Source organism: Sturnira hondurensis, unplaced genomic scaffold (assembly GCF_014824575.4).
Source record: "Sturnira hondurensis isolate 20B ecotype Veracruz unplaced genomic scaffold, ASM1482457v3 Scaffold0021490, whole genome shotgun sequence".
NCBI lineage: Eukaryota > Metazoa > Chordata > Mammalia > Chiroptera > Phyllostomidae > Sturnira > Sturnira hondurensis.
The window spans coordinates 3931210-3956144 of record NW_028094121.1 but is presented as its reverse complement, the minus strand read 5'-3'; the positions used below and the strand labels follow the sequence as shown (position 1 = coordinate 3956144).

The 24935-nt window shown below is 51.2% G+C and overlaps 2 protein-coding genes across 5 annotated transcripts; one reads left to right on the top strand and one right to left on the bottom strand.

Annotated features, from left to right (window-relative positions):
* Positions 1-266: 266 nt before the first annotated feature.
* On the bottom strand, positions 267-8444 carry AIRIM (AFG2 interacting ribosome maturation factor). 2 transcript variants are annotated; one of them, XM_037032479.1, is made up of 5 exons: positions 8104-8444; positions 7639-7913; positions 5231-5410; positions 2635-2757; positions 267-2460 (listed from the first exon to the last, which is right to left on the bottom strand). In XM_037032479.1, exons 2-4 carry the CDS (start codon positions 7911-7913, stop codon positions 2655-2657), a joined length of 558 nt encoding a protein of 185 aa, XP_036888374.1. In that variant the 5' UTR covers positions 8104-8444; the 3' UTR covers positions 267-2460; positions 2635-2654. The 2 variants fall into 2 exon arrangements, with proteins under 2 accessions (XP_036888374.1, XP_036888373.1); XM_037032478.1 differs by having other exon boundaries at positions 2635-2753; positions 8104-8443.
* Positions 8445-8486: 42 nt separating this feature from the next.
* Positions 8487-24780, top strand: CDCA8 (cell division cycle associated 8). Of its 3 annotated transcripts, XR_005064566.1 has the most exons (13): positions 8487-8685; positions 8852-8964; positions 9100-9228; positions 11589-11629; positions 12444-12516; positions 14174-14253; positions 15601-15665; positions 16127-16222; positions 17361-17487; positions 18247-18333; positions 19405-19839; positions 23621-23626; positions 24772-24780. XR_005064566.1 is itself a non-coding variant. In XM_037032474.1 (11 exons), exons 2-11 carry the CDS (start codon positions 8868-8870, stop codon positions 19447-19449), a joined length of 840 nt encoding a protein of 279 aa, XP_036888369.1. In that variant the 5' UTR covers positions 8487-8685; positions 8852-8867; the 3' UTR covers positions 19450-20675. The 3 variants fall into 3 exon arrangements, 2 of the variants coding, with proteins under 2 accessions (XP_036888369.1, XP_036888372.1); XM_037032474.1 differs by lacking the exons at positions 23621-23626; positions 24772-24780 and having other exon boundaries at positions 19405-20675; XM_037032477.1 differs by lacking the exons at positions 8487-8685; positions 23621-23626; positions 24772-24780 and having other exon boundaries at positions 8696-8964; positions 19405-20675.
* The last annotated feature ends 155 nt before the right edge of the window (positions 24781-24935 follow it).

The window sequence follows — 24935 nt, the reverse complement described above, 5'->3', positions numbered from 1 at the left end:
TGATTTCTAAACATGGATGGGGCAGCGCCAGGAGAGAATGAACCCGAGTTCATTCATCCCAACAGATGGTCTCACTGACAGGGAACAGAGTCTGTTTTCCCAACTGAGGGAAACAGGGAAAGGAACTCACATTTGCTACCTGAACCAAAGCCCCCAGCACAGTTGGAAGAGTGCTGCTAGAAGGACTCCAGTTATGACAATTCTCCCTAAATTGGTTTCTAAGTTTAAAACAATTCCAATAAAAATACCCACATTAGTTGCTTTTCTTTTTTTAATTTGGTCTGAGTGGGTGGGATGCGATTAGCTCACTGAAAAACAGCGTCACAGGGGAGCAGGGGTGGGAGGAGAGGGGGGGCTCCCGATACCAACAGACGCCGAGACGTTGGGAATGGCCTGCACGTCCTTCGGTAAGGGGCTAATTAAATGAAGCACAGTATGCCCACACCACAGAAAACTCTGCAACTGGTTTAGAAAAAATTAAGGAAGTTCTTATGTATTCACACGGAACAATCTCCAAGATACAGTAAGTAGGAAAAGCCAGGTAAAAAACCAGGGATATAGTATCCAACTAGTTACATAAAACAATGGGGAATACACAGAAACATATCAATTGCTGTGGATCAAACTTTCCCCAAACCGTTAGGCCTTGAAATATTTATCACATGTGTCAGGGCCCCGGGTACAGCATAGCCGGCTGCCTCTGGCATAGGTCCTCATGAGGCTGCAGTCCAGCTGTTGGCTGGGGCTGTGGTCTCACCCGAAGCCTCAACCGGGGGAGAGAGGCTCTGCTTCCAAGCTCATGCAGGTGGTTGCCGGCAGGCACGGGTCTATCACGCGCTCCCCACAGGGCCACCCCCAGCATCGTGGCTGACTTCCTCCAGGGCGAGTGAGCAAGTGAGTGGCGACACCCAAGGTGGAAGCTGCAGTTTTTCCCAGGCCAGTTTCGGCAGTGACCCCCCACCACCTGTGCAGTGTTCTGTCCCTTGAGCACGTCCGTGAGTGCAGCCCGCACTGAAGGGGGAGAGACGCACTGGGGTGTGAGATGGTTAGGGACCACGAGGGCGACCTCAGAGGTTACCCAGCACTGCACTTATACAGGCAAAGAATATTTTGGGAAGGAAACGCCAGAAACATTAAGAATTGGTTGTCTCCGGGAAAGGGAACTGAGTAACCAGGGGGGCACTTTTCAGTGAATACGCTCTTACACCCCTTGAATTTTGTGTAAAGCAACAAGCACAACACCTGGCACACAGCAAACTTGGCCGAGACCGGCCCCTCCAGTGGAACGCCCCGCACCCCTGTCCTAGCGCCGAGGAAGATCAGCCTCGGGCCCGCCTGGCACGTCACTGCGAAGCAGTCACCAGCGCTCGGTCCCCACCTCTCTTCTCCCACGGCACCTGTGTTTACCTTCCGTTGCTGTGAGAGAACTGAAACCTCTTCCGTCAGTCTGGCCCCTGGATCGTGGGTGTCAACATTACCTGGAACCTCGTCAGAAAGACAGAAGCTGAAACCCCACCCCAGAACTACAGAATCAGAACCTGAATTTTAACAGGACACCAGGGAATTATCCTGTGCATCAAAGCTCGAGAAGTGCTGGTTTGAATCTTTCCCCTGGTCGAAGTATAATCCTCTCTAGGGCTCCTTCATCTCAGTCCCTAGAGCACAACACACAGCCACCTGACTCTGGGCTGGGGGGCTCCCACCCATGCAGCTCCTCCCAGACCAGAGGAATGTACGAGCCAGCAGTGGTCATAAAACCCCTGCCATTTCGGGGTCCCACTGGCCCCCGTTACTTACCCTCTGACAGGAAGAGCAATAGGGGAATACCCTAAAAGCCAAGCCTTCGGAACCGTCCATGCCGCACCGCCTCCCCCTGGCGGTGGGCTCTGGGAACTGAAATGGGCTTGACGATAAGGAGCTACTGCAGTCAGAAAACAATTGCTGTTTTCTATCAACATCACCCTTATTTCTTTAACTCATCGGTCACTTTCTTGTTCTTCAAGGAATTGGTTACTGACATGAACACACAAAACCAGGCCTTGGTGTCAGCCAGGCTCAGAGCTTTGGGCGAGGCCGAGGGTGGCGCCCCTCTCCAACCTGTCCTCTCCTTCCCCACCCACCACTTCACACGGCTCCTCCCCCTGGCGTTTGGCACTTCCCTGCATGCTCGGCCTCCACCCGCCGCCCTGGGCCTCAGGAAAGAGCGAAGGACGGCCCAAGTCCCCTCAGCTGTGAGCTGGTAGGGAGCAGCCCCAATGTCAGAAACACCCGGCACAATTCTCCCCGGAGCCAGTCCTTGGGCTCTAGACCATTTTCCGGGTATGTCCAGGGGCGACGTTCACACGTCTTCAGAAATACCGGGGTTCAGCTCTGCCGGTCTTCAACTGTGCGCCCCTGGTCTCCGGAAAAACACGCAGCTCCCTTACTCTTCCAGGAAGAAGGACACGTTCAGTAGGACATCTGGGGTGGGAAGAGAGAAGCTGCGACTTAACGGCCTCCGGAGAACACAAACCGTCAGACAAACCATCTGAAAGGCACAGCGGCACTGCGACGGCCTCCCCGTAACGCTTCCGAAGACGTGAGACCCGAGGGAAGGAGGACAGGAAGGCGTGAAGGGGTCAGTGAGACCAGTACCTTGTACCAGGTCTTGGTGTTCATCTTCTGAAATTCGGTCCCAGGCCTTGGGCAAAGCTTGGATGTTTGCCAAGTCTCCCCAGTGGATTGAGGACAGGAGGTACTTCCTCCTCAGGTACCTTCCTGGAAGTTAAGGAATGCTCAAAAAAAATAATATATATATATATATGTTGAAGGAAAGAAAACAAAGAAACAAACCCTGGAGAGCCATGCGGAGCACGGAAGTGAAGGTGCAGCCGCCATGAAGTTTTCCAGGGTGAAAGGCCCGCCAATCTTCCTCCCGCACCTCTTCACTCGTGTGGCCCTGGACCACAGGGGCACAGGGACAGAACGACACACCTGCCGTGCAGAGCCTTACCACGGTGAGGAAAACCAGAAACTGAAAAGAAAGTACCTAAGTGGTGTACAAGTGAAGCTCAGTGGAAGTTTGAGGATGGATTCAGCCAGTTTAGAAGGGAGCGGGAAGATGTCAGCTGGTCGGAAAAGCAGAAGCAAAGGCACAGAAGTGGGGAAGCCTGGAATGGGTTCAGGGACAAGGACACCTTCCAGTTTGGCTGGCATGGCACAACGTGGGGGGAAGGAGGAAAGGTGGCTGAGGCGGCAGGCTGAGCCATGACACAGAGCCCTGCAGCCCAGCATGGGATCCTGCATTTTGCCCTCCTCCCAAAAGAAGCTACTGAAAACTCCTATACAAGCAACAGGATGAGAACTCAACCTCCAGAAGAAATATGGGGTGAGGTCACTCACTGGGCATGGCTTACAGGGACAGAAGCTAGAGACAAAGAAAACTGATTAAAAGTACAAGTGAGCCCTGGCTGATGTGGCTCAGTGAACTGAGTGTCGGCCTGTGAACCAAAGGGTTGCCTTTCGATTCCCAGTCAGGGCACATGCCTGGGTTGTGGGCCAGGTCCCCAGTAGGGGACGCACAAGAAGCAACCATACACTGATGTTTCCCTCTCTTCTTTTGAAAAATAAATTAAGTAAAATTTTTTTTCTATTTTTCAATGTATGGTTGCTACTGGTGCATCCCCTGCTGGGAAGTGGCCCCTGCTGGGAAGTGGCCTGCAACCCAGGCATGTGCCCTGACAGAGAATCGAACCGAGATCTTTTGGTTCGCGGGCCCGTAAATAAGTAAAATCTTTAAAAAAATAAGACAACAGGTGAGTGGGAAGAAACTCTGGAAAAAGCAGTGGGGATAGGGAAGGAAATTACAAAACACAGTAGGGAAACAGAATGAAAGGACTTGCCAGGTGACTGTGTGAGCATGCTCAGAAAGTACCCGGTATGGAATAAGCACTCAGTAATGTCAGCTGCAGCTACAGCTCCTACTGCCCACGGGGCTGCCACCACCGCTGCTGTTGTGGTTCAGAAAGAACAGAGACAAGGGGGAAGATACTGCTTACATCTCCAGACCGGGTGATTACACGGGGTTGACTCCACAACTAAAGGGAAAGGCGGCTGAGTGTGAGGGTTAGGCAGAGGCGGTCAAGCCTACCTAAATCTGAGCCTGCAGCGGCATGAGCAATCCAGTTGGAGGCGTGTGCAGGAAACTGAGAATCGAGACGAGAATAAAGGCTGCATTTGGGAGTTCCTCAAGTGAAGGCAGAAACAAGCCAGTGGGTAGACGTGGGTATTAGGCAAGAACCGAGAGAGAAAGGCCAGAACAAGAGAGAGAAAGGCCAGAACAACGAGATGATCTGTCCTCTTCTACCCTCGCGCCACATCACCCAGTCTTTCTTTCTTCAGAACGAAGCCAGGGTGGCCCTGGCCAGGGTGGCTGGTTAGAGTACCCTCCCATGAACTGGACAATCGTGGGTTATCGATTCCCTGCTTTAGGCTCATATCAAGGTTGTGGGTTTGGTTGCAGTCGGGGCACGTACGAGAAGCAGCTGAAGCAACCGGTACTCATCAACGTGTCCCGCACATTGATGTTTCTCTCCCTCTCTCTCGCTCCCTTCCCCTTTCTAAAGTCAATATGCACGTCCTTGGGTGAGAACAAAAAAGAAAAAAGAAAAAGATAAAGCCAGGGTGGTTCTATTAAACACATTGTTTTGATTACGTTATAAACTTCTAATAGCTTTCCATCTCACTCAGAGTAAAGCCAAAATCCTTTCAAGGACCTTAAGGCCCTACAAAGTTTAGTCTCGTCTCTCTGACCCCACCTCCTTTTAGGCTTCCCCTCTTCACTCTGCTCTGGCCACACTGGCCTCCTCGTTATTCCCAGAACCTATCAGGCAGGCACTCACCTCAGGGCCTTTGCACTTGACGGCTTTTCTCAAATGGCACTTTCTTAGTGAGGCCTATTTAAGATCACAACCCGACCCCCACCCCCTCTGCTTTATTCTTCCCCACAGCACTCACCGCCACCTGGCGTTCTGCACGCTTCCCTTTTTTATGGCCTATCTCTCAGCCACTACAACGTCTGGCAGGTAGTAGCCACTCAACAAATGAGTTGAGGAATAACTGTGGGAAGAGCCCAAGTTCAGAAGCCAAAGAGAGCTGACCACACTACACGATTTGGTAATCCTGGGAAGACTGGACTGAAAGACTTCCCGGAACAGCTCCAGACACTGTCTGGCACTTGTGCAAAGGGTACGAACTTCGATAATGTCTCTCGACGTCTCCCAACCACTCCAGCATCTCGGCCACAGAGGGGCTCACGGCCGAAGCCTGCAGGACGGCCTCGATGCCGATGGCGTCTGCGTGCTTTCCGTAGATCTGAAGCACTTGTTCCACGTGGCTGCTGACTGTGTCTCGCACCTTGAGGAGGGCAGCTCTGGGGGAAAGAGTCTGACATTAAGCACTATCATGAGAAAGGCCTAAGGCAGGTTCCTCGCCCTGGCACTCTGACATTTCCGACCAGGTGACACTCTGTGGTGGAGGCTGCCCTGCACGTAGTAGCATCCCTGGCCCCTTCCCACCAGATGACAGGGCCAAACCATGCCCCATTCTCTCCAAGTGTGACGATCGATAATGTCTCCGGACATTGCCAAATGTCCCAATGGGAAAAACTGCCTCCAAAGGACACCCACTCATCTAAGGAGATTGGTGACGGTGCCTTGGAGGTAGGGGTGGCTCAAGAGTTCAAGCTGTATCATTAGCCCAACTGCCAAAGCAAGTAAAGACCAAGGGGCCTGTCTGGGACTGCCATAAAGCTGTGTAAGAAAAGCAACTGCTCAAAGAGTCCCACGCCACATACGTGAGAAGGGAGTAAGAGGAAACTGAGCATCGAGTCGGTACCATCCTCATGCTACCTAGCCCCACCCCAGGACATTTCTGAAGAGTCAAGTTCGGGTTCTTGGTACACACAGGCTCCTGTGAACTGAGGAAAGTTACTTATTCTCCACTGCACACAAAACCAGTCTGTTGTGCTCGCTGCGCAGCCAAGTACCTAGAACACTGAGACTGGCCCAGAGAACAACAAACACTTGGTGAATGAATACAAACAGTGACTGAAGATTAAATATAACAATGCACAGAAAGTGCTTAGAGAAGTTCCCAGCTCATGGTAAATATTGTTATTATTCCACTGGTGATTCCGAGGGGCCCAGCCACCAAGACAAAGGTTACAATTTCCCAAGGGGCGAGGCATTCCTTGGCTTAGAATTGTGGCATCAGAAAAAATGTTTGACCCTGACCCACAATTTAAAAACAGACTTAAAATAACAGCCCACTATCCACACAATTTAATTGACTATGTCTTCTGCTCAACTAAGGATCTAACTTCGGTTCACTGTGTGTTCCCAGCACCCTGGGGAACAGGGTTCCCCAGCCCACCCTGTGCTGGGCATCCCATTGGTACTTAACAAATGTATTTTGTACAACTGAACACAAAGAAGGTCCCCGTTTTTGACAGTTTTGTATTAGTCTATGGCACATAACTCTATACGCTAGAACCTTCTTTTGTTCTGGTCAAGGAAAGGTCACATGTGTCCTGTCTTTTCTCTACCCTCCTAACCTGTAACTCTGAGATGGGGAGTCTGACCTTAGGCTTAATAAGGGCCGACAGACGTGCTTGCTCCCCCCCATCCCCCCGCCCCGGGCCCAGAGATACCACGTGCAGCAGAACAAAGTGGTGTATGAGAGCTCTGGTCTTGGTGTCAGGCACACTTGGGCTAGGATCTCAGCTTTGCTATTTACTAACTGTGAGTCCAGCTAGGCAATCAGCTTGAGCCTTAGTTTCCTCACCTGAACAATGGTATTATGTGAGATTAAACCACAGAGGTGTTGAAAAGATTCTATGCAGCCCTGACTGGTGTAGCTCAGTGGATTGAGCACAGGCCTGCGAACCAGAGGATCACGGTTCGATTCCCAGTCAGGGCACATGCCTGGGTTGCAGGCCAGTTCCCTGCAGGCCAACTCCCAGCAGGGGACACATGAAAGGCAACCATACATTGATGTTTCTCTCCCTCTCTCCTTCCCCTCTAAGGATAAATAAATAAATAAAAAGATTCTATGCAATAATGTACATAAAATATTTAGCTCTGACTTCCACCAAGTTTACAGTATACAATGGGCCCTTAAACATGGGCTTTAATCGCACAGGTCCACTTATACATGGATTTTGCATTGTTCAAGGGTTAACTCATGATTGGGAATAGCTGTACTGGGAGGGCCAACTGCGGTTATATGCAGATTTTCATTGCACTGAAGGTCATTGCTGACCCCTGAGTCGTTCAATAGTCAACTGTAATTTCTCACTGCATTTTACCAAAGAAAACTATACAGAAGAAGTAATAGGCACTCTCCACTGCTTCTCTGTCTTACTTTTTAAACTTCTAATAAGCCCACCACCGCCATGCCCAGCCTCTGACAATGGAAACGCCAGAAAATGGTTTTTTGACAGGGCTCTCACTGCCAACAGATGCAAAGGAGGAAAGGTTGAGACACCTCCAAATCCCATGCTCTCAAGTAAAAACCCTGTCCTGACTGATCCTAGCTACTTAGAGGACACCGGGTTTTAAAATCTTTTTTGCCGAGAAAGGAAGCCACGGGGCCTCTTACAGCTTCTCCCCTAGCTTGTCCAGGACGGTGTCACCAGCCTCCAGCTGCTTTCGCCTCAGCCGCTCCTTTAAATCTGGGAAGACCCGAAGCGACGGCACCTCTTCAAACCGCACACCCTGCGCCGCCTGCAGCTGCTCCGCCAGATTGCTGAGGGAGGCCAGGAGGGGCTGGCAGTCCCTCAGAGCGCCCCGCCACAGGCCCTGCTGCTCCTCCACCACCGGGAAGCACTTCTTCAGGGCCTCCTGCACCGCAAGCAAAGGCGGGTCCCGAGTCATCTGTTGACGGGGAGGGAGAGAGAAACAGAAAGAAAATAAACAGCATTCGCATCCTAAATCGGTAGGGAGGTACCGGGTCGAGGGTGGGCGTTAATCTCGTTCTCAGATGAGTTTCAGCTAAACCAGGGTTTCCAAGGTAGGGCTGTCTAACTCCTCCCATAGGAGCGCCCGGCTCGAGGAGCTGTCTTACCTTTATAGGGGCTCTCGGAAGTAGGGGCTCGCGTCTCGCAACTCGGGAAGGGTTTCCGAGTCCAGAATCCGACTATCCCCAGGGGGAGGGCCTTCTGGGCCTCGGGCAGTCTCCTGCAGCAAGCTGCGGATTCCCGGGTCCAAGCCCGGTCTCTCCTGCACCAGACCTACGTTTCAGAAGCCGGAATCTTGTATTCCGCTCCTCGAGACTGGCGGCCGCTTCCCTTAAATCAGCGGGAAAACTTACAGCTTAAGGCCATCCAAGCTCGAGAACGCTCAAGAGCCGCCAGCCTGCACCCGTTGTTGTCTAAGCCTGGCCCCCTACCTAGTAAAGTCGCGAAAATATGTCGTTCCCGCAATGCTTTCTGGGCATTGTAGTTCTACGTGTGAGCTGGAGGCCTTACGCGGAGCTTCCTTGTGATTGGGTGTTGTGGACCTTCCTTGTAAGATGGCGACTTCCCATTCGTCAGCTTGTGGCAGTTTGAATTTCGTGCGGGCGGTAGCACGTCCTGTTAGCCGCTGATCCGCTCTCTGCGGGCTAGAGCAGCGAGGTTTTTTTCAGCCCTAGGTCTGGGACCCGCAGGTACGTTCCGCGCAACCTCTTTACGCCCAGGCCCTGAAGGTCAGCCCGCACTCCACGAACCCTTTGGAGCGCCCCTTCGCCCTCTCCCGCCTCTTCGTGGCCCCCTACTTTCCCTTCCGCGTTTCCGCTTCTAACCCCCTGCGGCTCGGTCTCCCATTCCCCGCAGCCCCCACCGAAGCGCCATGGCTCCGGCTAGAAAGGGCAGCAGTGGGGTGACCAAGGCCAACTCTTTACGGAGCCGGAAGCTCGCCTCCTTTCTTAAGGACTTCGATCGTGAAGGTAAGGGGCCGCGCCCGGGTCGTTGCGGCTACCTGGGCCGATCTCGGGGTGCTGGCGGATTGCGCGGACAGCACGGATCCAGGCTCCATCCACTCACCGGGTGACCCGTGTTCTGTCGACTTTGCCCTATCTCAGTGCAAATACGATCCAAGCAAATTCAGTCGGACAAGCTGAACCTCCTCAAGGAGCTAGACAACATGTACAACATCGAGATCCTGCGACTCCCCAAGGCGCTGCGCGAGCTGAACTGGCTCGACTACTTCGGTAAGTGCTGCCCCCGGGCTTCGCCCTGGAGCCCCCGCTGCGGTCACGGTGACAGCCTTCCCCTTAGTTAGGTCTCCCGTGATCACCATTAGAGAGAGCAGGCTTAATGCTTCCTGCCACAGCCTGTCTCACGTCCCTCCCTGTCTTTTAAAAAAATCTTCTTAGCATTTAGAACTTCAGTCATCTACTCCTGCGGGTAATCAAATGTTTTCTCTAAAAGACCGCATAGGAAGTATCTTAGGCGTTTTGAACCAGAAGGTTATCTGCCCAAATATTCACCCTTGCTGTTCGAGTTCCAAGCCAGTTGTAATGAGTGTGCATGGCTGTATTCCAATAAAATGTGTGGACACACTGAAATAATAAGTTCGACATAAATTTCACGTGTCAGGAAATAGTCTTTTTTTTATATTTTATCCAACCATTTAAAAATGAATGAGTGAGAATATCTTGGCTTGTTACCAGAGCTCGGATGAAAGGATAGGCTGCTTATGGAACCTATCAATTTAAAAAAGTGCAAATCAAATTGTGAAATGCAAGGACCCAGGAGTTTTCTTGGCCAGAGAAAAATCCCAGCCTGTACCCCACCCCCTTGTTAAATGTCCAAGGAAAAATGCAAGAGGTTGCCCTTTCTGCTGGGTTATCCTTACTTTTTACTAATAATTACTCAGTATGTAGCCTCCTTCTGGGATGGAAATGCATGGTCTCCTCAAAGTAGGCATTTAATGATTCTTTTGGCTTGCTCTTTTATTTATTAATGTATTTGTTTGTACATTTCTACTAATATTCATTGAGCATGTATCAGTCCCAGGGCTAGTGCTGATGACATACTGGGGGATGAAACAGACATTGTACCTGCAATCAGGAACTTAACGAGTTAGTGGGGAGGGATCACTTTAAAAATTCACATGTGGTTGTAGAAGTAAAGTTATAAGTACTGCAAAAGAGGTGGGAGAGAGCAGTGGTCAGCAAGCACATTTATGCGGTGCTTCCTGTGCCAGACAGCGCACCAAGTGTTGCACGCGCACAGCAAGTCCCCTCTTAATGTCCTCAATAGGTTCCTGGAAACCGAGACTTTAAGTGAAAAGACATATAACGAACCAGTTTTCCATAGGTTAATTGATATAAACAAGTGCTAAATTCCTACAGTGTATTTATTTCTGGTCACAAAAAATGACCAAATTTCTAAATGAAGACCCAAAACACTTCTACTCTTAAACACTGAAGTGTGAGCTGTACATACATTTAAGAAAGATTAACAAAAATGAGAGAATTAATAGTTTCCAACCCATTTATTCCAGCTCAGGGTCACAGGGGATCAGAGCCTCTTAGGCACAAGGCAGGAGCGAACCATGAATGGGATGCCCCTTCTTCTAGGGCACCCTCCTGTCATGCACCCCCCACTCACTCAGACTGGGACAGTTCACACACATCAGCTCACCTCACGTGCACAACTTTGGAAGGTGGGGGGAACCGGAGTTCCTGGGGAAAACCCACACGGACATGGGGAGAACATGCAAACCCCACAGAGAGTGACCCCACTGGGAACTGGTGATTTTTCTCATCAGCCTTACAATGACACAACGTTGAATGAAACTACGTTATTGGAGAACATGCTATATTAACTAATTTTATTCTCATAACAAGGGTATTACTAATATTATCCCTGTCTTATAGATGGCAAGATTAAAGCACAGAAAGATTGCTTACTTTGCTCAGGCTCTCATGAGCTAGTTAGTGTCAGAGTCTATCTGAACACAGGCGTTTTCTGATTCCAAAGCCTGAGTGCCCAGCTCTCGTGCAGGAAACCGAGAGTTTCTGCAGGAAGACCTAACGTAACTCTCCATTCTACATCTAACCTTGCTCGGGCCACTTCACCCAGAACGCACTTGTTGCATGCCTACTGTGTGCCGTTTTGTTGGAAGCTATGGATATTCTCTCTGTCCTCAAGGAATTCAGTTCAGAATGGGGTGGACGAGTGCACTGCTTTGCATGGCTGTTGGGGAGCGGGACAGCTGACTCAGTGCTTTAAAGCAGTCTGCTGTAAAAGACGGAGTTTAGGGTTTGAGCTGTTTTGAAGGATGAATTAAGAAATTTGTTGGATGCAGAGGAATACTGGGGGCAGAAAAGATAGTAAATACAAGAGTACTGAGTCACAAAAGACAGTGGCACACTTGGGAAGTAACAGGAACTTCTTGGTGTGGTAGAAGGCACACTAGGTCTGAGAGGTGTGAGTCAGCTCAGAGAAAGGTTAGACTAGATTAGAAGGCCCTTCAGTGTTGGACCAAGGGCTTAATCTGGTTGTGGGAAGGTCATTTAGCCTTACAATGTTGTAGTAACTGGACAAAATGATCTTTTTAAAGCCCTTGGAGGAAGCAAGCAGGCCCTGGAAGAGGCAGCAACGGTAAGTGACTTGTCCTATTTTGGAACTATGTTGGTTAGTGTTTTGTTTTGTTTTGTTTTTAAGATTTTATTTCTTTTTAGAGAGGGGAAGGGAAAGAGAAAGAGAGGAAGAGAAACATCAGTGTGTGGTTGCCTCTTGTGTGCCCCTCCCTGGGGACCTGGCCTGCATCCCAGGCATGTGCCCTAGACTGGGAATGGAACCCGTGACCCTTTGAGTCTCAGGCCGGCACTCAGTCCACTGAGCCACACTAGCCAGGGCTGTGTTGGTTGCCAAGTGTGTAGCCAAGAGGAAACTTGGACGTATCTACGGGACAGTTCAGAGTAGCAGTGTTTGTGGTGGCAAAAGACTGAACAGGAGGTTGGACAAATCTGGTGCGATACAGTCACACAGTGGGATATTTTATAGCAGTGAAAACAGATTACCTACCACCACAAACAGTGGTGAGAGACAAAACCAAACCAAATAGTATTTAAGCACATAACACATTTGTGAAGAAATATGCGTGTACACATCCACACCTGCACTTGCAAGTGAATGGAATGAGAATGGTTATCTGGAGAATGACGGGGGACTGGGTCACCTGTAGGGGAGACACAGGGAAATGGGACAAGGGAAATACATAGCTAGGAGCATATTATTGTCGGTATTTTGGGTCTTGGGTTATATGGTGGGTTTATGGAAGGTTATTATATTGTGTTATAATTAACAGTCTGTACGTATCAAATAATACGTTTTTAAAAGTAATTGTTTTTCATCTTAATATGTTGTTCCTCATTTGATGGAATGTGCGTGGTTTTCTGGCTGTCTTCCACAGGCTGACCTGGATATCAGAGAAATCAACAAACTAACAGCAGAAGCTATTCAGACACCCCTGAAATCTGCCAGAAGTGAGTGCTTCTCAGAGTCCCTTGTCGAATTCAGAGAGCTGAGGCCCAGGGGCATTGGCTGGCTGCTGCAGGGGGCCTCGGGGAGGGAGCCTCTTCCCTTGATGTCTGCTCCTGGGGCTTATAACTTATAACAAACTACAGAAATGATCCCTGAATATATACTCTTCAGGCTTATAAATTGAAACATTTGATTTGGGGTACTGCATTCAATGAATTGTATGCAAGGCCAGTGCTAACCAAACTCCCCGGGCAGACGGGCGAGCAAAAGTGAAAGGAGAGAAACTAAAGCTGCGCCGCAAACCGAACGTGTAGTCTGCTCGCTTCCCTGGAGTTGGAGGGGTTGGCGAGATTTCCTGGGCTGTCATTGGACAAGGCCATACCAGCTGCGACTCCCTGATCAGAAGGGGAGAGAGAGGACTGCAAAAGGCCTTTCTCAGCATGTTAACTCCAGGTTGCTGCATTCAGTAACTTGCCATGTAAATGAGTCTCTCACACAGGCGCCCACACTGAGAAACACTGTCTTTCAGGGAAGGTTTTTGGGGAGCCAGGTTGTAATTAGTGGGCACGGCATCGGGCCAGGATGAGCTCTTGAGGTCACTGTCGTTAAGCTTTGGTGGTTCAGTGCAGCCAACTCCTGTGAGTGAGGCTGTCTGACCTTGGATTTCTGGGCTGCCCATGTGGGCACTTTCTCAACTGGGCAGGGCCAGAAACACTGTCCAGTTCTCATGCCAACTTGGCTTCCATCAGGATTGCTTTGTAGTGCGAAGAATGCGTGGTGAAATTTTCGCTTTCCGAGTGTTATATTCCAGTTCTGCCCACCAGAGGTTATAATGTAAGTGGATTTGGCTGTTCCTAGAGTTTGTCAGCCACGTATTTACGATCTGTTAGGTCCCTGGGTTATTCCTACATTTAGATAATATCAGTTTCTCTTTTGAGTTCCATCAGTTTTGCTAACTTGGGTGCAGGCATGTCTTCTGATTTCACTCCTTGGAACCAAACCCACCAGAACCAGGGTCAAGCAACAGTAAAAACTGTCTGAAATGTCACTTAATCTGATTCCTCTCTCCCCCTGTGATTAAGTGCGGAATTTCCTTTATGGAATCCCTGTTCTGGTTACCTAGCTCCTGGCTGTACATATTTAGCAATAAGACACTTCCTAAGTTTTCCTGTGGCATCTACATACATAATATAACAAATAATGGTACTTATTATAACGTGCCTCCGGACCTATCCAAAGGGCTTCTCATTCATTCATTCCACAAACATGTAAACATCCATCGGGACAGCGCTAGGGTTTGGGGTATTGGAATAGAAACAGCAGAGACCCTGTTCTTAGGGAGCACACACTCCAGGTCTCATAACATCTGTATGCAGTAACCCCTGCCCTTTATAAAACTTGAGGCGCTACCCTGAAGCCGTGGGCCTAGTTTGTGGAAGGGCCGGAGTGCTGGGCTGACCACACGGCGTCGTAGGGGTTTCTTAACCACTCGGTTAGTTTCCTTGATGTAGGCCCTCTTTTTTTAAAATCATCTTTATATTGGGTCTAGTTCTTGCTTACAGCCTAAGGTTGCATAAGTGTTCTTTCCTATAAGAAATGCAGATGCATGAGAGTTTATTCCCGTGACAAATATCACTCTGTGAAACTGTTGTCTTGTAGCACGAAAGGCATTGCAAGTGGATGAAATGATAGAGGAAGAAGAAGAAGAAAAAAAAAATAAGAAACTTCAAACTGCCAAAGTAAGTAGGTCCTCAGATTTAGGGCCGTGGGCTGGCAGACGAGGACATACAAAAATTCTTAAAATACGGTGTTGCCCTCCGAGAGTTCGAGGTTTAACGGGGATGATCCCGCTTAACTGGCTAACAGCAACAGCGATCGTAGAGATTTGCAGAAAGTGCATAAATGTGGAACAGGAAGCTATTAAGTCTTGCCTACTCCCTTAAGACACAACCAGGCCTTTAAGGTTAGTGAGATTTCATTAGCGAGAAAAGAAAGGGAAGGGAATCCCCAGAGGAGGTGTGACAGTGCCACTAAGGCACAGGAAGCAGCGTGGACCTGCTGGGGCATAAGCTCTGAGAGCAGCGTGCGTGGGGCAGGGGCCGGGTAATGGCTGGCCTTGTACACCAGGCGTGGACGGTCAGTCTCTTCAGGTGGATAACAGGAAGTGACAACCAAATCGGCACTTCAGACCAGTGCTCAGGATAACGGGAGGGGACACACTGTAGAGAAGGAAACCAGTGGGGAGGCTATTGTAAGTCTTGAACTGAGGCTCTGACCCCATGAAAAGAAAAGGTGTTGCGGTAAGATTTAAAAGGGAGAGTGGGCAGGATTGGTGGAGGGAAGGAGAGGAACCGGAACTGACGGCGTGGTTCCTGGCTTAGGCAGCTGCCACACGGTGGCCAGTGGGGCACAGGAGGAAGAATGGTGTGGGGTTCGGGTGAACAGTAGCAGCTTGTGTGTCAATTGTCTGGCGTGCTGAGTGTTCAGTACTTCTCTGGGACATGTAGCCTGGACAGAACTTTCAGCGGGAGCTCAGGGAGGAGGAGATCGAGAGCCACGCTGACTCCCAGGCCTTCGGGTGGTCGTCCCATGTGGAGGGTCGATGAGGTCCAAGGAGAGTGCGGAGAGGGGCGAGGGAAGAGAGAGGGAGCTCGAGAGGCAGACTGCAGAGGGTCGGCACAGGAGCAGGGGGGTGGGTCAGTCTTGGAAGGTGACGGGGGAAGAATTGTCAGAATTCCTGACAGGTGCCTTTGAGGACTCGGGAGGGGTGAGGACTGAGAACGGTTCCTTGTACGGGGCACCCAGGATACCCAGAGTGACCTTTGCCGTGTAAAGGTGGGGAGGGGGCTGACCAGCCATGCTGCAATCAGTTCAAAAAACCTTTACCCTTAATGAGGGGATTTTGGCCAAAATCCTCTATTTTGGAGACCAAGCCTTAGCTGATTAACTATGTTCTGAGTTATTTAAGCCTGCGAGATAGACCTTCTTAATTAGTTTTCTTTTCCAGAGTAGCTGTTCTTTCCCTTACCTTTCCCCTTTGCAGGAAAGGCTTTTTGTAACCTCCTTTCATTTGCTTGTGACTTCAGATCAAAAGGTGTCCTCCATCCAGGAAGAGAACCCAGTCCATACAAGGAAAAGGCAAAAGCAAAAGGTAACGGGTCTTCCAAATTCAGCCGTGGTGTGGGTTTTACAACCATGTTCATTGTGCAGAACTAGGGGGTGAGGGCTTTTGCACCTCGTGTTCCAGAAGAGCTTGACGCCAACAGATCCTTGAGTGTCTGAACGGAGGGCCCTCTAGAAATGAACCTCTTCCAGCTCTTCTGTCCACGTTCTCCATCCTCCCCCACTTTTTTCAACACAAACAGGGAGAATAGGGCCGAGAAGCATATGGTGGGCCTTGCATATTATTTTGTGTAACCGCCTGACAGTCCCTGTGCAGAGCTACCCCTATCACAAAGTCGCTGTCACTTATCGATAGTTAGTTTCCTGAAATGTTACCACGTGGGTGCTCAGGACAGTGTCTGACAAGGTCAGTGCTCTCCAGTGTGACCGGCCCCTGCCGCCGCCGTTGCACCCGAGTGGCCGCACCTCACCGCCACTTCTCACCTGCAGGTCAAGCAGCTGTAGCACTGTCACCCCGGCTGTGGGCCGGGTGGGGCTGTCGCTGGTGAAGCCAACTCCAGGCTTGACACCCAGGTTTGACTCAAGGTGAGCACTGAGGGCTGGGCTTGGGTTTGGGTGGGCGTTTGACATTTAACATCAGAAAAGCAGGTGTTTAAGGCAGTAACTCCTGACTCCTTGGCCTGGGAAGCTTTCTCAGGAGGGTGACTTCTGAGCTTGCTGATGCGGTTGCCTCGCTCTTGAGTGCGGGGGGTGGGGAGGGAGGCCGGTGGTGGGGAGGGGGTTAGCTGTTGTCAGCAAGGCAATGATTCTCTGATGAGAGACAGAGAACATTGTCTCGGATGGCTACGCAGCCTCTATTAACTTTTGGTCTCTTCTGATTCTGATCAAAGTTTTGTTTGTTAAACAGGTAGGCATTCTCCTATATCCTTAGGGAAAATTGATGCCCTCTTTTGGGAGACCAGCATGAACAAGGATGTTCATGCAGCAGGCATTTATCCCTTCTCTGGGGCTGGTCAACTCAACAGAAAACACTGTGTGGACAGTTAAAAAACAGATCTGTGTGTGCTGGTGGGGGGAGGGGGCAGCTTCAGGGTACCAGGCATCTCCAAGCAGTTGCAACACAGCATGTCCCTAATGGTCCCATTTGCATTTATATACATGGAACATTCTGGAAGGATGCAGAAGGGTGGTTATTGCTGGGGTTGGGGGGTGAGGAAGACTTACCTCTGCTTTTAATTCCCACTCTGTGTTTTTCACATGAGTATACTGCAAAGGACATTTCAGGGAAGACAGGTAGCAAGCAGCATTTTAACTGTCTTGAGAAAGGCAGTTTGGGAATTAACATAAGGATGTGATCTCTGAATCCTCCTTTGACCCTGAAAACACCTCTTGATAGAAGCTCTTAACTGTACTTGCAAATACATTAACCATAGTTTCTTTCTGGATGGATGGATGACTGGCACTCATATGGAGCTCTGGACCCAAAACTTGTATGAATAAGAAATTACTTTTGCTAGATGTATGTTTGATAATTACAGTCTCCTTTCTCCAGCTGTGTTTAGTCATTACTGCTTAAAAAGATTTTTTCCCCTAAATTTAGAACTCGCCTTCTTAAAAATGTGTGACTTGAAAACTGCAGCTTGAGGCCAGATGGGGTTTAGAAGGGCTCAGAGGGCCTGGTGTCCTGCCCAACCATCTTCACGGAGATTTCCCCACTCTGTAGGGTCTTCAAGACCCCGGGCCTGCGCACCCCAGCAGCCAGAGAGCGGGTTTACAATATCTCAGTGAACGGCAGCCCTCTAGCCGACAGCAAAGAGGTTTTCCTCACTGTGCCAGTGGGAGGTGGAGAGGTAAGTGTTTCAGAGGGAGGCTGGGCCCGGTGTGCCTTGTGGCCGGCATTGCCCTCCCTGGCCTATATCACCCACCGCTCTCCCCCGGTTCTTGGGGTTGCATGGACCCCCACCCGCACGCTTGTGTAGGACCCAGAACCTGGTTTCGTCTCCCGGGTTGGAGGCCCGGGCTGGGAACATCCTCGCCCAGCTCTGAGTCCGTCCGTTCATCAGTTACATCGGTGTGCCTGTCTTGCGGCAGGCCCAAGGTGTGGGCCACCCCCCCCCACCCCCCGCCAAGACGCAGTTCGGTAGTCCATATGGGGTCACAGTTAGCTCTACCACCACCGTGTGGTGTGCGCAGTCATGGAGACAGAGTGAAGGGGTGGGGGTGGGGGTGCACGATCAGGGTGTGTGTGCTGTCTCTTCCTCTTGGTCTAGCTTCGAGGGGTTCTGAAGCAGGTTGAGCCCAGCTTTTCTGGGCTGAGTAGAGCAAGTTGCTGACCTCCCCTCCTGGCAGCGAAGGGTGGTTTATCTCAGATTCAGCCTCTCTCAGATGTGGTCTGGGGGGCGCTTTAAGCTAACGGGCATGCCCTGGTACCGGGTGATTCAGCCCAGGAACAGTGATAAGCACCGGTATCACTGTATCCTTAGGGATATGGTGACAATCCTCGCATGTCCTGCAGGACAGGAAGGGGACCCCAAGGGCATACCGGGCTGCTGGGTGGAGGTTCCTGTCCCGAAGGACATGCAGTTTAACCCCGTCTTCCCTCCACACAGAGCATGCGATTGCTGGCCAGTGACTTGAAGAAGGTCGATATCGCACAGCTGGACCCAGAGGCCCTGGGCAACATAAAGCAGCTGTCTGTAAGTCTCTCGCCCACCTCCACCCCTGGGGGGCCTGCAGTCGCTTTCTCTGTTAGCTGTACTAGGATTGTCTTTCAGGTCTGAGCCAGTAATGCTTTGTCTTCACAATTGTGTTGCCTTCTTTCCCTCAAGGGATGTTGACTCTTACCCTGCTTACTTGGCAGCAATTCTGTCCCTAAATTGATGCTGCCTTTCGGTCATTCCAGAGTGCCTGCCACAAAGTTTCGCAACAGAAGTGAAACTCTGCCTCCTCCGGGCAGTTAGTTGGCGCCTATGTGTAGACACAGGTGAACTCTGGGAACTGAAACTCCCTCACAGCCGTTCAGGAATTGGGGGGGCGCGGTGCTTGTTACAAGCAATCCACTGAATCACAGCGCTGAGCAGCCAGGCCCCAGGGTGCCAGCTCCTCCGGCTCCTCCGCCTTCGGGCCCCGCGCACGGCCTCACTCCTTGCCGCAGCAGATGCACTGCTCCGCGAGGCTCCTGCTTCTGCTCCCCCCGAACGTGGGTCTGTAGGTGGCTTTGAGCAGCCACACTTCGGCCCTGTAGCTATTGCTCCATTGCCCAGCGCTAGCTGTCCAGTCTCCTGTCTTCGTTTATGTTCTCAAGAGGAAGGATTTAGTTGGCTCAGCTTCGGTCAGATGGGTCTCCCTGGTCCACTCTGCATGGTCTTGGCTGGTGGGTGGGAACACTTCATGCACACGTGGCTGCCCGTGCCGTGGGGCACCTGTGAAGGGCACATCCGAGGAAGGGTGCGGGGCGGGCTGCCCTCCCAAACGTGTCCTGCTGAACGCAGGCCCAACCCTGAGATCACATGCACCACCAGCCACCCAGAGCTGGCGACTCCCACCACCCAGCTGGGCCTACCCTCTCCCCAACTACACCTTCGCTCTCTCACTTGAGATGTTGCTTTGCGCCTTTGTTCAGATGAGAAATGGAGATTTGGAAAGGTGGATTCGTTTGTGAAACAAACAGGATGGAGGGCTGAGGTCCCCTCAGACCTGCCTCGCCCCACATCCGGTGCATGCCCAGTGCCATCATCACTAAACGACCCGTTTCCTTTTCTTTTTAGAGCCGTCTTGCCCAGATTTGCAGCAGCATACAGACTCACAAATGAAGTTGCTATTCCAAGAAGCCAACTTGACAGGACGGATTTTCAGTGGGCACTTCTGGGAGCTTCTCCCCTTCAAGCTTATGGTCTCTCTGAGTGGGAAGCTCAGAGCAGGAGTGGTGCTCCTCTTGGAGAACCCGGGACATGGGGAGGCACTGTTCCCCCGTCAGTTTCGCTATTTGCACCTCCCAACCCAGGTGACGGACACTTCCTGCTGCGTGTATGCAGTCTCTCTGCCGAATGGTCCTTCGGGCTCTCAGAGCTGCCCCTTCCCCCCTCCTGTAACTCCGCCTCCCCACCCTGCCCTGACTCCAGTGCAGACAGCATGGAGAACCTCATGTTCTCAGAAAGACTGACTACTCACCCTGGTCGGAGAACCCTCTGCGTCTGGCCTGTGTGCTTGGGCCTGGGAGGTTTGGCCCAGAGCAGTGAGAGTTCAGGGCTGTGAGGGGGCAGTTCCAGAAATCTGGGAGGAACCGGACTGATGGGGTCGAGACAGCGAGTCAGGGCCTGTCACCGCAGTGACCACAGCAGAACACACCTCCCCCCACGACCATCCCCTCCCCCTGTGGACTCTCACACGTGCTGCGCCCCGTGGTCCTTTCCAGGCTGATATGTGGAACAGTGTGTTGTGTTTCTCTGTTTACCGAAGACCAAAAATTGGTGTGGAGGCGATTTCCATGGCTTGCTCCTCTACCTCTCTAGTTAGTGGGGATTTGGTAAGGGAATGTAGGGCTTAGATTAGTCTGGGATTTTGTGTGGCTGGCTCTCCACGGCCCAGAGGCCCCTGCCGGGCCTGTGGACTTCGCAGCGTGCGCTTCTCTCTTCCTGGCTTCACCGAGGGAGCAGGTGCAACTGGTCTGCGGCCTCACTCCTCACGTGTAGTTCCTTGGAGCGGGCACCGAGATCCCTGCATGCCAGCCGGTGCCTCCACTCCAAAGAATCATGGGATGTGGTCCAAGAACACGGGAACTGTGCGTTCCCACCCCAGGCTTGAGGGCCCACAGTTTTCTCATGTGTGGCTCTTTGCTATACTCTGTATCATTTTGCTTCATGACCATTCTAGTAATCCAGTCCTGTTTAAGTTGTATTTTCAGGTTGTTTTAATGTCCCTACCCTGAGACTTTTTGTACATATTGTTTTCCTGAGTAATGTAATGGTATCTCTAGTGTGGTTTTTCGAATCAGAGCTACTGAAAGGTACCCGTTTTCAATAAATTGTGAGTTTGTTCAGCCTGCCTGTTGCATCCAAGCTGGGCTACCTGGACTAGCGGGTAGAATCGCTCTGGTATCTGAAGAAGGGGCCCTCACCCCAAGATCCAGGACATGCGGAACCTACCCCAAGAATTTTTTTCCCCAATACATTTCTTTGGTGAGCTAGAGATTTGCATCAGAGAGGACGAAAGCTAGGGTACCTGTAGTTTGTTTGCCTGTGGAGTCCGGTCTCACGGGCCAGGACATGGCCAGGCACAGGCCACTCAGTGATCACGCTCTCACTTCTCAGAGCTCGGGGGTCTGGCAGGTCTGCCTTCCTGGAAGTCTTTCTGCGCTGGAAAGGGTCAGCGTGGAGCCTCTAAGCAGTCTGTGGTCATTACTTAGCTCGGTCATCTGGCACGGACAGTCCATGGGGAAGGACCCTTGGGTCAGTGACAGCATGTGGAGTAAAGGTTACTCATTTCCAGTCATTAAGCCCCAAAACCTGAGGTTTCTACGTTTGCCCTTATTACCTGGCACAGTGTGAGGAAGAGCCTGACATCAAGGAAACACTTTGGATCCAACGTGCGGCACCAGAGCCAGGCCACCCGATTCCACTCCCTGCGCACCACTGCCCAGACGGACCCGACTGTTGGGGGGTGCAGGCCCAGCAGGTGCCTGGTAAAAGCCAGTCTCGAGGCGCAGACAGAGCAGTCCACTCCATATAACGGACTGACTCGCGGGGTAGTGAGTTCCCTGCCCCAGGGTTTAAAGCCTGGGCTGAACCATCACAGGGCTGGGACGTTGCAAAGGAAACTGAAATCTTCCCACCAGGCACAGACCAAAAATGGCCCATCGACACACATTCAACTGTTTGTTCTTTAAAATAGTTGAGCCCTGTCTGGTGTGGCTCAGTGGACTGAGTGCCAGCCTGTGAACCACAGGGTTTCGGTTCTATTCCCAGTCGGGGCACATGGCTGGGTGGCAGGCCAGGTTTCTGGTTGGGGGAATGTGAGAGGCAACCACACATTGATGCTTCCCTCTCTCCCTCCCTTGCCCTCCCTCTAAAACAAATTAAATCCTTTCAAAAAGAAAATTAGTTGATAACAATTTTTTAATTAGTTGATAAGAATTTTAAAATCACCAAGGTTCACAAAAATGATTGCTAGCCTCCAAAATACAAGATCTGGCAACGGGTCACAGCCAAGGAGTCCAGCAGCAGCTCTCCGGCCCTTAGAGACCCCCTCCCGGTGAAAGCATTTCTGTTTGGTGACTTCCCTTTGTTACCGTCACCGGCCTCGCGCCTGTGGGCAGTTTACTGTGTACCCTCAGCAGAGCTTCTCTGGATTGAAGGGAAGATGGGCTAGGGGTTCCCTTTACTAGGGTACCTCAGGCAGTTTCAGAGAACCCTAGAATTTCAATGAATGGGTTCATTCTTTGCCATGCAAGCCCCCTGGTTTTTCCAAAAGTCCTATTTGGGGCTTTCTATTGAAACAAGGCCCAATGTATTGCCTTATGAACAGTTAGGTTAAATAATTTGCCCTGGCTGGTGTCACTCAGTGGATTGAGCACCGGCCTATGGACCAAAGGGTTTCTGATCTGATTCCCAGTCAGGGCTCATGCCTGGGTTGTGACAGGCAGCCACACATTGGTGTTTCCCTCTCTCCCTCCCTCCTCCTCTGTCTAAAAATAAATAAATAAAATATTTTAAAAAGTTAATTCACAGGAAGAGCTAGTTCTTGGGGGATGTGTGATATAGTATCACCTAAGGATCATTTATTTGCAGCATGAGACATATCTTTTAGCTCAAAGGAACTACTGTCCTCATCTGTGCCATGACAATGAGTCCCCACGACCAACACAAAGCTCACCATGTCTGACACCCTTGAAAAACAAAGTGTGTCTCAGTCTGAGTGTGCACAAGCCCCGAAAAATACTTTGCTTCTCTAATTTCACACAGCGGTGGCTGTGGGTGCATAGCTAAAATTGAGCGTGACACCTGTGTGCTGAAGGTTTAATAGTAGGTAACTCACGTGGCTTCAGAAATGGAAGGAGTGAGAGACACGGGTCAATCAAAGCTGGGACGCACATCAAACTCCCACTTAACGGGAGTCTGGGACCCAGTTTGCTCTGGCTGAGGTGTCTTCTCCTGGCCCTTCACAGCATCAGGCATTTTCCTAGCCCCTTATCATCCCCCCGCCTGCATCGTCTTGCCTAGAGAACGAGCCCCATCTGCCTGCCACGCGCCTCCCCGCACTGTAACCTGCACTGCTTGCCTTCCACACTTCACGATCACCTTTCTCATAGGTGATACCAGCATCCATTCTGGTCGGTGTTTTCAGACCCTCGGACAAGGGATATGGCGGAAGTTGAAACACACCGTTGGCACCAATATACTAGGAAGAGCCCAGGTCCACATCGGCACACTGGCGGTGCCTGCAAGCTCATGCTGTGTGTCCCAATGTGCCAACAGGCATCAGGATGGATACAGATGACCATCTCCAAGGAGACAGCCCTTCAAATCCGATGCAAAGGTCATGCCGGCAAACCCACTGGTCTCTGCTCTCCCAGCGGTGCCCCAGCCGACTGCCAAGGACGAGTATGGGGGTAAAAGGAGAGCAGGCAAGATGGAGCTTAACCGGGAGGGGGTGGGAGATGTTTGCCCCAAACAAATTTGGTTTTGCTTTAACTTTTCACTTACACGAGACTTGAGATACCCAGGATCTGTTTGCAGGATGCTAGTAGGCACCAAAAGATTGTCCATGACCCGAAGGAGTTTCTGACTCCTCTCCCTTGCCCCAAGAGCCCGGGGGGCCCACTGCTAACGAGGGCGGGGAGCATCCTGAGAGACTGGCAGACACGCAAGTTTCATGGCAAAGGGTACAAAAAGATTCAGAGAGAGTGCTGCGTGGTAAGGAGTTTTCCTCACGTCCTGAGCAGTGTGATGGAGACCACGTCTAGAAGGAACTGAATCTAGAACTCAGTCGCTGGTTAATACGGATGGTGGACTCACTACCTGGTTTTCTCCTGGGGGCCTTCTCACACCTCCCCAAGGACTAGGTCAGGCAAAGCCCTGCACTGGACTCCACAACGCCCAGGATTTACCCCCACGGCTCTTGTGCGTTTTACTTAACTGACTCCCCATTAGGCTTCCTTACATTCCAGGTGCCTACCGCCTGGCAGGTAGGTGCTTCTGCTGGGCACGCACTCACTGAATGAGCAGATAAATGCCTCGTCAGATCAGTCAGTGGCCTCCCTGCCTGGAGAAGTTCATTTCAATTCCTAGCTGTATACTGTACATCTACCTGGTGCTTCACAACTTGCTGATACCATTTAGTGAGGACCTACTGTGTGCCAGGCACTGTGTTTAGTGTTAGTGGGGGAGGGGTCCTTCACTCTGGCTGCGTGCCTCTAAGGCAACAGACCTCCGCAGAGCAACACTCCTGACGTCTCCAACTCATTCATTCCTCCCCTCGGGGGTGGGGGAGAAGTGACTTAGCTGATAGAATTGGGAGACAGAGGGATAACCTCCGGCTTCCCACAGGTTTGCCTGCCTGTAAGAAGGGTGCACCCTGGTCTGCCCCCCATCGTGCAGGAAGCTGGGGGGTGGGGGGCCGACTCATGGACCTCTGGCTCAGCCTGGGGACTGGGTGGGTCTAATTCAGGGGAATGATGGGAAATGCACTCTGTCCATGGTATACCACATCTCAGTTACCAAAGACGTGCATTTTACACATTTTTAGTACCTCTGAGGTTGGGATGCATCTTTGAAGCAGATGGCATGATGTGGTTTAACTGGCTGGGACATTTCTGCATGGTGCGTCTTACCCTCCATGGCATCTTAGGCTCAAAGGAAGCCGGTAAGCAGCACTCTCCAGTCTGCCTTACCAAAGGGCGGGGTCTCCATCTGCCCCGGGGAACTGATGCGCAGTTGGCTCTGAGCACAGGGGTGGAGGAAAGGGTGTTATTGATCGCCACCCCTGCCACCCAATCCCATCACTAAGCACTCTCTGTGGCCAGGACTAAGCAGATAAATAAGACACCTTCTCCATACTATGAACATGAGTGGCCCAGCCAGGCTGAATGGAAGCACTAGAGAGCCAGCTAAGGACTACAAAGGTTCATGCAGTACAAGTGTGTGTGCGTGTGATGTGTGTGTGCGCAAGACATGGGTGTGAACTCGTGAGGGCTCAGGCGAGGGGCCAGCACTCCTCAGCCCACACCTCCACCCCACCCTGGTAACCACCTCACCCCCTCTTCCGTCCTTGGTAGCCCCTCAGACTCAATCCTCTCACCTGG